The sequence below is a fragment of the Coenobita brevimanus genome, chromosome 25, assembly GCF_032717465.1.
Source record: "Coenobita brevimanus isolate Jiangsu-jjx chromosome 25, ASM3271746v2, whole genome shotgun sequence".
Lineage (NCBI taxonomy): Eukaryota > Metazoa > Arthropoda > Malacostraca > Decapoda > Coenobitidae > Coenobita > Coenobita brevimanus.
Window position 1 is genome coordinate 43,023,211 of NC_136978.1, and position 13,591 is coordinate 43,036,801.

General features: G+C 44.7%; 1 protein-coding gene across 1 annotated transcript in view; it reads right to left on the reverse strand.

Annotated features, from left to right (window-relative positions):
• The window catches only part of LOC145393828 (putative neural-cadherin 2), a 330,222-nt gene that overhangs the window by 10,771 nt on the left and 305,860 nt on the right, over window positions 1-13,591 (reverse strand). Inside the window, exons 22-27 of the mRNA XM_080267873.1 lie at window positions 12,450-12,595; window positions 11,376-11,721; window positions 10,781-11,029; window positions 5,574-5,921; window positions 2,770-3,109; window positions 1,376-1,565 (exon numbers count right to left, since the gene is read on the reverse strand). Coding sequence (XP_080123999.1) covers window positions 1,376-1,565; window positions 2,770-3,109; window positions 5,574-5,921; window positions 10,781-11,029; window positions 11,376-11,721; window positions 12,450-12,595 — 1,619 coding nt within the window. The remainder of the gene's footprint in view (window positions 1-1,375; window positions 1,566-2,769; window positions 3,110-5,573; window positions 5,922-10,780; window positions 11,030-11,375; window positions 11,722-12,449; window positions 12,596-13,591) is intronic.

Consider the following 13,591-nt stretch of genomic DNA (forward strand, 5'->3'; position numbering starts at 1 on the left):
ACGAAATTGTATCCATTGTGCCACCTCTCCATGCCTTCCCCTGTGCTACACGGACATCAGGTAGCGCTCATGACTGGAATGTCACACTGCCATATTGCAGAACTTCTGCCTATCAGAATTCTTTCATTCCCCGAACTGTATCTCTTTGGAACTCGCTTCCCCAGAGTTGTTTCCTCCTAAACTTCAACCCACAGCTGTTTAAGTCCAACTGTTACAGATTTTTTTTTTTTTGTGTGTGGATGGAGGGCACCTGTAGTCTGGTGTATGGATTATTTTTTATTAAATTTATTTTTCCTTCTGTTCAATTTCTGCATTAAAGAAAAAAAAAAACAGCCTTGATCCTGTCTGGATCAAATTTACGAAAGGGTTGAGGGTCAGTCAAGGATGGAGTCATTACAGTTTGAGAATTAGTCACAGGTGTAGGTCACAGGTTCGGCCTTTAGACTGACTGTCATTAGTCCAGTATGCTTTGGTGAGAAATTTGGACTCGGAGAAGCTTGACATAGACCTGAATGTGGAAAGTGTGACCTCAGAGATAAGGGACCGAATAGGGAAGCTGGCTGAGATCGAGCAGCAAGGACAGCCGCCATTAGGTGACCAAAGCCGTCGCACGCAAGCACGCTGGAGCCTTTATAAACGATTCGACACGATACGATACGATAAGGTCTTCTATTCACCACCAGCACTGAACATAATGATTAAAAATATCGTTCAGTGGTAGCCTGTTTAGAGTGAAGGAGACGTCATCGAGGTGGATCATTAAGCAGTATGTGTACAATCTAAGACACAACCATCTTCCCAGTTCCGTCTGAAGCAAATGTACACCCGGCGAAATACAATGAAAACCCCATCTCTACTAGTGCGTGCTTCAAATGGTTCGATTTTCCGCTCTATCTTCGTCAAACTTTGGGATGATAGTTGTCTAAAATTGTCCACTCACGAGCCACAGCCCCTGCTCACCCTCCATCCCCACCACTAACTGGAGGCAGGCAGTACATTCACACCACACGAAGCTTTGTCGCAGCGTGGAAAGGCTTTGAACTCCCAGGAACTACCAATACAGACGTGCCTCTTTGGTGCACGGCCCTCTGCCTTATGTACGTGACCTGAACCTGGGCCATCCCTACAACGTACGTGCTGCCGTGCTTAGTGATGGGGGAGAAAGTGAACAAAAACCACTGCTCACGAGTACACCTAAATCATCTTGAAAAATCACACACACACACACACACACACACACACACACACACACACACACACACACACACACACACACACACACAAAGAGAGAGAGAGAGAGAGAGAGAGAGAGAGAGAGAGAGAGAGAGAGAGAGAGAGAGAGAGAGAGAGAGAGAGAGAGAGATTACTGTCTCACCTGCAAGTCGCCTGCCTCCAGGTGTTGCGGCAGGTGAGAGGTGGGCGGCAGGTGGTGTTAGAACAAGGGTGGAGTGAAGGGCAGCCGATGTCCAAGCCTTGTACTGCTGTCAGCCGCCCCCACCCACTGCTGTTGGCGGCAGGGGACAGGGGCAGGGGCCTTCCCGACACTCGTAGGTCGTTTATGCAGGCTGGCAGGGGAGAAGACAGGGGTCCTTAGTCTCGTCAGGTAAATAAGCTCCCTAACACCTCTTCCTTTGCAATTTACTTTTGGATATGGCTGGTTACTATCCTTCTGCACGTTATCTATGCAGAGTATGATGATGCTGGAAGTTGTGCATCACACAAGAGAACATTAAGATGTAATCAACAGGACACATAGCTAAGAAAAATGTGTTATGGAGTTTCCTCAACGGACGATACTAGCAATAACTGATGTAAACTTGCTGACAAAAATTCGTCTAATATTTCGCATCATCTACTTATTTATTTCCTTTAGGGTCCGTATTATCGTTGGTGAAGGAAGCTCCCTAACACCTCTTCTTAAGCTGTTTATTTTGCTTATTACACCTTTCCGTCCTCTTCTGTGTTACTTAAATTATTCTAATATCACCATACGCTGCATGAATAACGCTCACTTGGATATCAACCAACGTATCCAAAAATAAATCGATGAGGAAGAGGTGTTAGGGAGCTTCCTTACCTGACGAGAATACGGGAGCAGGTATCAGCATTCACCTTTAAGTTCTAGATCTACAGTTTACTTAATACTCCACCTCTTGTACCGCTCACTTTTCTAGCTAATATTCCTAAACTGAGAAAGACGATGTTATTTTCGGTATGATGATCTAATAATATCAACTGCCTAGCATCTAATATACACTGCCTTAATAACACAGTATTTAAATGAACATAGGCTGTAATATCAACACACAGACTCGTAGGACTTTTTCTTAACAGGGCATAACCACTGCAGCAGATGAGGGAGTCAAGTCAGAGTTAGTAATAATAAAACAGTTCTTTCACCCTAACTTGGTCCAGATTTTCGTCCTTTTGAGGCTTATTTCACGTAGTTCAGAGTCAAAAAGAGACAGTGATATGGCTCTATCTCCCTTAGCACTTCTCTGTGACCAGAATCATATCCTTGTGTTAAACTGTTCTTACAACCCAGCAATTAAGATGGGGACATGGCAATTTTAGGCCATGTTAGGGTACAAACAGTAAAGTTGTCCTTATCATGAATGGGTTAATGAGTACTTGCAGTCACTTTCATGCTCTTATGACTCACTCTTAACTATATAAAATTACTTGGTGTTAACTGCAGTACATTTCTAAAATATTTCTCAACATGTGAGTCAATTGCATGAGGACCAAAGTACAACTCGCCACCCTTACCATCCTTTAGGTCCTGATGAACAGCCACCAGACTTTGCCTCACAAACTCTGCCACTCCTCCCACCACCACCCCGTCCTCCCTGTCCACCTCTAGTCGTGCTGGTGGGCCTTTTACTTTAGGAAGGAGGCCACCGAGACTTGGAACAGACAAAAGGGATGGGAGACTCTCGTTCCGTCGCCACCCATCTCCATCGTCGGCGGATATGATAAGGTTGTGTCCATGGCGGCTGAGATAGAGAGTATGCCAGAGCCCATCAGCCAGTGGGAGGCCGTCCAGACACACTTCAGTCCCTGATGATTCGCTGTGGGCCAGGGTAGCACAGGCAACACCTCCTCTTAGCTGCCAGGAAGAACAGAGATGACTGTACTGTGATGAAATATTTGCGCTACTGAATAACATACGAAAAGACTGAGATGATCTGGGCATATTGACTGGATGGAGGTTGACAATTGGGTGTGGAAAGGGAGAAGTGTGAACGTCCGGGGTAGGATTGCGAGAGGCAGACAGCAAAAAAGCCTGGGACGAGGTCATAAAGTGAGACCTCAGGGATCAGAGACTGAATATTGAGACTGCCAGGGTTCAAGCAGAGTGGAAAGCTGTCACTGGGTGACCTAGACCGATGCATGCAAACATGTCGGAGCCTTTACAGACGATACAACTATTAATAAAACATAATATAAATCAACATCACAACCTTACTTCCCACTAAAAAACAGGGTGGGTAGCATGTACGAAGTGGCTTGTCTAGCGTGGCCTGGCAGAGGGATTACTCACCTATTCACTCCACAACCAATCATCATTCATTATCAAACCAGTTCCTTCATTTCCTTATGGCCACGTACGTGAGTGTTCATACCTCATAAAATATACATTATCTCACCCCTGTGATTTCTCATCGTTATGGTAGCTCCCTAACATCTCCTCCTAAGCGATTTATTTTGCTTATTACTCCTTACTATCCTCTTCTGTGTTATTTAAATCACCCAAATGCCACCATACTCCGAAAAAAAAACATACAAACGTATATGTATCCAGCTGTATTATACAACAAATCGCTTAGGCAAAGGTACTAGGGACCTTCCTTAACCCACAGGCACAAGGACCTCGGGCTCCTATTCTCGTCGGTTAAGGAAGTTCCCTAACACCTATTCCTTGGCGATTTATTTTTGGATACAGTTGGTGAATATCCATTTGTACGTTATCTATGCAGGGTATGGCGATGGGGGAAGGATTTGTGTAACACAGAAGAAGACAGTCAGATGTAATAAGGAAAACAAATTGCATACGAAAAGGAGCTGGGGAGCCTGCCTAACCAGTGAGAATAAGGGCCTTGGAATTAGTTTTTTTTTTTTTTTTTTTTTTTTTATGTGTCCGACTCTGGGCAAAGGCTCAGGGCCTATTTCTTGGGGGCAGTTGCCTATCCCAAGGCCCAGTAGTCCTCCTACACCTCCACATGTCACCACTTCGGCGCTAACACCCACCGTCCATATTGAATACATGCTAGGGCTGTCTCATACAGGACTGGTGTATTGGTATTAGCGGGGGTATTTTTACGACATGTCGGCGGGTCTTCTGGTAGATCAGTAAAGTCTGCTTTTAGGAAATTCAAATCCTTAAACTGTTCCCTGCCCCAGCCGGGATTCGATCCTGGGTCCATTAGGACCGCAAAGCCGCCTCTCTACCGATTCAGCCACCGCCTCCTTCCCCTTCACTCCCTGACGCCTCCCCACCGATGCTATTTGTTGGTACTAAGAATAACTCGCTGATCTGAAAGGGTTAAGGGTATAGTGTCCACCTAACGTCCTTATGATAATTAAAAAAAAAAAAATCTGTTTGAAGAATTGAAATTATGTGTAAAGCAAGACCGCAAGACAAAACAAACCTTTCTCCTCTTTCCCGCCACAACCTCCACTGCAAAAAGACTTTAATTTACAAGACCTCTGAGCGTTTAGGTAGCTCACCTTGATATAAAAAATGACAGTGTGGATTCAACATTTCTTTTTCCTTTGCGTCTGTAGGTTAGTTGTGCAGTAATGAAATGAAAACGTATCTGATATTTCTCTCAGACAAAGAGAGTATGTTTTCACCCATATTTGTTTGTTTGTTAATTTGTTTGTTTGCAAGATTACTCAAAAACTAAAAGAGAGATTTGGACCAAATTTGGTAGGTAGATAGCCCATGTCCCAGGGAACAACTGATTAACTTTTGGCACCGATCCGGATAGTATTACAGATTCTGGATCCGGAAAATACTTTTTGCGAAACCCTAATCAGTGATGAGAAAACCTAACCCATTATGAAGAGTGGTTTGGAAATGACGTTGCCCTTGTTGGAGAGATGCGCTCCACTGAGTGTCCCTCCAGCGTAAATCTTGGGTTCTTTCTTCTCGTGTAAATAGCCTACAATGTAATGTATAAAACGCCTTTAAATACATCAACTTAAATCATTTTTTCTTTATAATCAGGCCAACACTCAACGAATCCGCTCAGCTTAAAGGAAGAGTTTTCCAGTGAAGAGGTTAATGAAAGCTATATCCAACCTTCCCTGTTTGAAGTCTCTCCTCAACTGATAATAATATTTTGGTGACAAAGACAAGAATGTATAAGAGAGTATTGTATTTAAGGGATTCAAAATAAAATATGTCAAAACTAAAATAACCATAAACACCTGATTCTTTAACCAATTAAAAAAAAAAAAAAAAATCAAAAATGCTAACGTAACTGCTGAACAGATTCTCATAAAAATCAGTGGTGAGAATCCAGAAAAGAACGCAGGTACAAAGATGCCAGACTGTATTAGCTTACATGCAGCCGAAGAATTGAAGACCGATGACGAGATGACAGCTGGACCAACAAACCGCTTGGCTGGCCTCTGGACCTGACACGCAGCTGCAGCCACAACTCATAGGGGTTCAGCGGCTGGTCAAGGGCTATCCTGGCAAATGAAGAGGGTCCCAGGGAGGTCGGAGTGGTGGGTGTGGTGCATTCAGGGCCCGTATACCCTGGCTGGCATTCACACCGGGGCTCTGTCAGGCCTCCCACACACGAGCCACGCACACCACAGGACAGGCTGCCTCCACCGCATGCTGTGTCCTGGGGCAGACACCCAGCTTCACTGCCACTACCGTACGCTGGTTCACCCAAATCTACCAGCTGGAAAGAAGAACGTAATGCCAGACACTTAGCAGAATGGCCAGTGGTGGGATTATCATGCCTATCTATAGTTAATTAAAGATGTGGAGCTACAAATACTACTACAGAAAACTGAGGAGAGGGAGCGGCTGTTACTCTTCTACGCTCAATATTTATGATGAAAACAAATATTGATCAAAGGTTATGAGAAGTATTCAATTTAACAGACAGACTGAACTATGGTAACTATCCCTGTTGTTGGTTCATTGAAGGTAGTGATAGGGAGATGAGCCTGAATTAAATAAAACAGTTGCTGCATGACAGTACTGTGATCCCCACTCTAACGTATGGAGGTGAAACATGGACCCTGTAAGAAGGACACAAGTCAAGGGTGAGAGCAGTGGGAAGGAGTTATCTGATGGTACCATGTGGAGTTAAATGGACATACAGACACACCAATAAGGGAGTGAAAGAGCATTGTGCTGTTGATGTGGATGTGAGTGAAGGCTTGATGAGGGTTTGGCTATATGGAATAGGATGGAGAATGAGAGACTGGCTAGAAGAGTGTATGGGAGTGAGTTGGAGGGAGAGGGGGAGGATGAGGATGAAATGGAGGGATGGAATGCGGAAAGATATGAGAGAGAGGGGTTATGAGACGAGGGGGAGGGGGAGACTGAGGATGAGAGAGAGGGATAGAGTGAAAGGTATGACGGGGAGGGTTATGAGGCGAAGGGGGAGGGTGGGACAGAATGAGATGGAGGGATGGAGTAGAGAGACATATGAGAGAGAGGGGCATGAGTTTGAGGGAGGGCAGCCAAACAGCAGTATACAAGGTTATACATGAATGGATCCAGGTCAAACATGGGGCGTTGTTTAGATTTAGTTCTTGGGCCTGTATTCTCGTCAGTTGCGGAAGCTCCCTAACATCTTTTCGTTAGAGATTTTTTTGTTTATTACCCCATACTGTCTTTTCTGTGCTACACAAACTCTTCCAACACCGTCATACTCTGCATAAATAACGTATACAAGGATATTAACCAGCCATATCCAAAAATAAGTCGCGAAGGAAGAGGTGTTAGGGAGCTTCCTTAACCAACGAGAATACGAGCTTGGTACCGTCACACGCTGTAATTCAGCTTAGCACACTCTTCTGGGAATGTAGCTGCTGCCTACACCATGACGAGAGGCGCTTCATAAACTGTATATATCGTCTGGTTGTGGTAAAATAATACATATATTCTCCGGTATAATTCGTTAAAAAACAGTCTTTTACCCAGTTTGTTGATCAACCTGTGTCAGGCTGAGGAAACCCATCAACCACAGGCAAGCACTTGTCCCTGCAGGGCCATCCCATACAGTGAAATGATGTTCCCTTGAGGGGCGAGGCATGGGGAAAAGTATAGAGATTTGGTTCCTGGGTGGATGCAGCATTTGTGTCTCCACCCAGCTAGCAGGAGCACCATATGAGTGGGAGGTTCCACTTCACCCCCGTGATCTGGTTATATGGTCACCATCCAGCTCTGCAAATGATTTCCTGGGTTAGACTTATCATTGTAGAGTCAACTGAAGTGGAAAGAAGAGAAATAAATTGTTATAGGGAATAAAGGGAGAAGTAGGATGAAAGGAGGGAGACAGAGAATAATAAAGCTGAAGGAGGAAGTAGACAGCGCCACATGAACCCCTCAATGGCCGTGGGTTGAGAGATTTGTGCACTCCCCTGGCCGGCCCCGGAACCATTTTTTCAACGCTCTAAAATTAATTTCTATTCTTAGAGATGTGAAGAGGATTGTCTGGCACTTGGCAATGTGTTTTTTTGCTTCCTGAACCTACCCTGTTGTAAGTAGATGTAGCCGAGGGGTGTAAGTATATTGAGATGGTTATCTTGTTTCGTCGATGGGAGAGGCACTAAGAGAGAGTAATGGTGAGGCGTTGTATGGGATGGCAGTGTTGGCCTTCTCTGTTCCGTTATCCTCCTCGTATTTTCAGTGGGATGATGAAATAGGCAGATTTGTGTCGATGCGGTTTATTGTGAGACAGTTACTTGAATAAAAGAGCTTGGCGTGACCCGTATAGCCTATGGTTAGTAGCAATTTCTCTCAGCTGCTGTCCTCCTACTTTACTCTCACACTCCTACTCCCTACCGCGCTCTCCTTGTCTAACCCTTGTTCTCTCCTGTCCTACCAACTTTCCTACATGTGATATCTGACTTATATCCCCCTCTAGCTTCTGGCTAAAGTGTGTGGGCGTACGTGTGCGTACGTTTGTGAATGTGTGTGTGTGTGTGTTGGTTATATTTCCGGCACATGATCAGGGGTGTTTGGCATTCTTGATTCGTCTAGCTAAGGGGTTGTGTAGTTGTTTTTTCCTGGAGAACTCGGACATAACTACCTGTTTTAGATATTGTTACCTCTAGCTATATAGTTACATTTCTTAGTTACATATAGTATTGTGTTATATTATGCCTACACTACGATTCGTGGAAGATACAAAATTCACAATATTCACTGCGCATGTACCTTTAACATGTAAACAAATGGACAAAAACACTGGAGACAACATGACTGCCTGAGTGCTTGGGATGGGAGAGTAGATTGGGTTAATATATCAGTCACCTTTGTTCCCCTCGCATAACTGTTCATAGTTTTCTATGGCTGACACTAATTCGACGTCACCGGCACGTTTACAGTCAAGTGTCACCCAACTCTGGCGGCCACTGAGGGGTTAATCAGTTCAGTCCAAAGAGTAAATTCTGTGTGTGTGTGTGTGTGTGTGTGTGTGTTTAGCTTTCTTCAGACTATTATATTCATCTCTGGACTGTTCTCTCGTGTTGATGGGATTGATGAAGTCTATGTGTAACCTCTCCAAATCGAAATAATAATGACGCAAATGCATTCGGGAGTGGAATGCTAATCGCCCGCCAAAATATGTTGTTGGCTAAGGGCGCGTCCACACGTGCCCTCAAACATATGTTGGCAACACAGCTGGCAACATGTTTGGGTACATGTATGCAGCAGTATTTGGACAAATGTATGCAAACATGTTTCTGTGCATCTTCAAACACTGGCAACAGAGGTGGTGGGATAAGTGTGTCCATACCAGGCAGCTGAGATTTCCTCATGATGTTGCCAACATGATCTGAACGCTGCTGTTCCCAACATGTTTGCAGCGTGTTCGTTACTGTGTTGCTTACATGTTGCCAACACTTGTTCGAGCACACGTGTGGACGCGACCTAAGGTACAACCTACAAACCAAATCTGAAGAAAATTCGTAAAACTCTACGGAATTCAGCCACCGCGCTTTGCAAAAAGCCAATCCATTTACAAAATATATAGTGGCTGGCATTCGGTGGTCTTTGATCACACTTCACCAAGAGTAATAGACCCCTGCACAGCCACATACTTGCTATTTCCTGAAGGTCTGGGGAAAATTCCTCCACAATTTTTTTTAGATATTTTAACCACACACACACACACACACACACACACACACACACACACACACACACACACACACACACAATACACACTGACAAAAACTATATCACATCGCTTTGCTAAAGGCGGGCGATGATAATAACAATAATATCAATAATACCAAAATAATAATAATAATAAATAATAATAATATAATAATAATAATAATAATAATAATAACAATAATAATAATAATAATAATGTCACTCCCTGCCTGGATAAAACTGCTAGTTGGTAGAAAGAAAATGTTATCGAACTGAAGTGACTTAGGCCAATATTCCCGTCTGTTAAGGAAACTCTCTAACACCTCTTCCTATGCGATTTATTTGGCTTATTACACCTTACAGCCCTCTTCTGGGTTATTTAATTCCTTCTAATATCGCCAACGATGTATAAAGGATATTAGGCATCCATATCCAAAAATAAATCGCTAAGGAAAAGGTGTTAGGGAGCTTCCTTGACCGACGATAATACAAGCCTTAGAGAACCGTGCTTTACCTCTCTCACCTGTAATTAACACTCACCTCCTCATTAACAACATGTGAGAGGGGCAGGGAGTCAGTGCTTCCCTTATGGCTGTAATTCACTCGACTCTCTCAATTCAATGTCTTTTCTCCTTCATATTTGCTACTTATGGACAAATTTTATCAACTATCGATAGACTTCTAAATTCGAGAGGTAAATGAATGCTATATCTATCTATCTACAGCCCGACGCCCTAATCCCGCAAAGGGTGGCCGCAGACAAAACACCTCCAAGTCGCTCTGTCACCCACCATTTGACTGCCCTCCCCCCAACTCACTGCCCCCTCCCTCATATACTATGCTATATCTGCTTCCTCCAATTAGAAAAATCTCTCCAAAATTCAATAAAGCTAATACAAACAGACCGTCAGAACAGCGGCTGAAAGAACAGTACTTAATCCAACTCGCTTGCTGGTAACACGGCTTCCATCAATCGTAAGGTGAGATCAGCAGTCAGTGATTTGCTTACGAAAACCCTGAAAGTCTCTTAAGTTAAAATTTCTCCTGTATATAGAAAGAATAAATTGGAAGAAAATATTGTTATGGAAAGTGTTAACTCACCTTCACAATAACAAGCAAGTGAGAGAGACAGCCAGCAAGGTAGTCTCTCTCGTGCTGCATAAAATTGCCAGCACGTGTCAGGTATATTTGGGTGGGAGAGAGAGGGAGAGGTTAGAGTCTGAATTTTTATTTCCTCTAACGTTTCGGGCGACACAAAACCCAGCCTCAGAGTTTGTGTTGCCCGGAACGTTAGGGAATAGAAAGAACTGAAGCTCTAACATGTCTCTGCCCCAGCCAACATCTCCACTTGTCGTAATGGATGATCTACACACCAGAAATAATAACAGACAACGTCCTTTGATGGAAGGGGTTGAAACTCACCTCACCATTAACTGTCAGGTGAGAGAGGCAGCCAGTCAGTGCTTGGGTCTCTAAAACAGTGGTCCAGCCGTGGTCTTCTGGGCTGGGTGGTGGATGTGCCAGGCCCCCCAGCTGTACGGGGCCAGACCCTCCCCATCTCGTAGGGGTGCCGGGGGTGATCCAGGGAGCCCTTGCCAGGCAGTGTGTCTCGCTGTCCCGCTCCTCACCTTCCCAACCTCGTCCACACAGGTCCAACATTAGCGTTACTCCCTGCAAAAAAAATCTGTGTCTATCTATATACCTGGGATGCTTCCCCCAGAGAAAGGGAGGTAGCCGAGACAGGAAGACACACTCCCAATTTACTCATCCACACACACACACACACACACACACACACACACACACATTCGCATCTTAGCCCCAAGGTAAGAAGGGACAGACCCTGCCAAAAAATATAAATAAAATCACAAGCATCCTAGCTTACTGTGTTAATTGTATTATCCGTCTTAATTTCCCACCTTCGGCCACACAGGTAAAGCATCAGCGTTACTCCCTGTTGAAAGGCCTGAACATTTAGGTGAAGGTGCAGTGTTTGCCTAATGTCCAGCTCAATTACCTGAGCATTTAGGTGAAGGTGCAGGGTATGCCAGGTGCCACGCTCAAGGGTAGAGTTCACCTGCAGCTGTATAGGTCCCCCGGCTCCCTCAATCACCACCTGCGCCCGCCCACTGACCACCTGAAGGGCCAGGAGGGACGTAGGTGTGTGGGCGTGGCGGGTGGGGTTGGGTGAGAGTGGGCCAGAGTATAGCACAATGCCGCTGGATGCGCGAGGAAGTAGCCTGAGTGAGATGGTGGTGGGGAGGCAGGGCGGGAGGGAGCGCACCCACGCGAACCCGGAACCCATGAAGGTGCGAGACAGAATCTTGCACTGAGGACCCCAGGACCCGCCAGGGCACACGCATCTGAGGAAAGGACAAGGAAAATACTTACAATGGACTGAACGTGTTTTGAATTACACATCGATGCTAAGGGTTGTTGCACTCACCCCAGGCTCATCTCAACGTGAACCCAGTGGACTGCAGGCTGAAGTAGCTCTTGCCCTGCAGACCATCATCTTCCTTTCAGGGGACAGGGAAGGAGTTGAGAAACGTGTGTATAACCAGACAACGCAGCTTCCTGGCTATAGGTGTGTCACTACATGAAGGCATAAGGAATCTCTCTCTCTCTCTCTCTCAGTATGTATGTATGTGTGTGTGTGTGTGTGTGTGTGTGTGTGTGTGTGTGTGTATCTATATCTATATCTGTCTATCTATATATATAAAGTTGAGAGAGAGAGAGAGAGAGAGAGAGAGAGAGAGAGACTTTAGCATCTTTACCATCTCACTACACACAAGTTTATAAGTCCAGTGTTTTAGAAAAATAGTGCTTGAAGCTCATTTTAAGATATTGTAGCTGCAGTCTTTTCACAGCCAATGTCGAAATGTTTAATAAACCATTTACTTATACAGAATGATCAATAATACTTTACAAAACGCTGATATTATAATTCAGTGCACCGTAAACAGAATTACAGTAAGTCTTCTCAGTTATAAATTTACTAAGCGACTATTTTGTTATCCAGAGAGAGAGAGAGAGAGAGAGAGAGAGAGAGAGAGAGAGAGAGAGAAAGAGAGAGAGAGGAGTTACTTACCTGGCCCCCTCGTCTGTGCTAACACATCGGCCAGCGTTGAGGCAGGTGGCAGGTGTGCAGGCGTGGTGGTAGCGGGGGTGTGGGTGGCAGGTGTGGCCGCGGCTCAATCGAGGGGTCACCAGGGAAGTTACATTCGTGTCCACCACCTGAAATAATAGGACAAGGCTAGCACACCATCTATCTATCTACCTATATACCCAGGCTGCTTCCCCCAAAGAAAGGGAGGTAGCCGAGACAGGACGACACACTCCCAATTTACTCATCCACACACACACATTTATTCGTATCTTAGCACCATAGGAACACTATATTGGTGTTGTTGGTGCTTATCATCAGTTATGCCCCACCCACCAGACCCATCGACCGCAGGTAAGTAAAAGCACTTATGGGGTCTTCTCACAAGTCCCTGACACTGTTGATGATGTGTCTGTGTCTGGTCCGTATTCTCGTGGGTTAAGGAAGCTCCCTAACACCTCTTCCTAAGCGGGTTATTTTCCTTACTGCTCCTTCCTATCCTCTTCCGTGTCATTAAAATCATTCCATACTACAACTTATAGCAAGAAAAAAAAAAAATCACACAAACTGATATTGGCCAGCCGTATCCAAAAATAAATCGCTAAGGAGGAGGTGTTATGGAGCTTCCTTAAATGATGAAAATACAGGCCTTACTGGGTCGTGTTGTTCTGTGCTTCGTAATGTGGGTCAGGCTGTGGGCGTCCGTTTTGCTTACTACACCTGACTGTCCTCCTCTGTGTTGCATAAATCATTCTAATATCGCCATACTCTGCATAGATAACGTGCAAAAGGATATTAATAAGCCATATCCAAAAACAAATCGCTAAGGGAGAGGTGTCAGGGAACATTCTAAACTAACGAGACACCTCTAAGCTGGTAACTGAGGAAAGATGGCGAGTCAATTACCAGCTGCCTATGTCCGTATGTTCGTGAGCCAGAGTTTTTGCTCACCCTGTAGCCCTGCCACTGATTGCAGGGTTAGTTCAGAGTCTTTTTGTTAGCTACTGTAAATTTATGATACTGACATGAAAAGGATTACTCATAAAGAGGGAGGGAGGTTTTGCGATTTCCTCCTCCATAGATTACAGGAAAATCGCAGTGAGGGGGCAACTACGTCTGTAAGAATA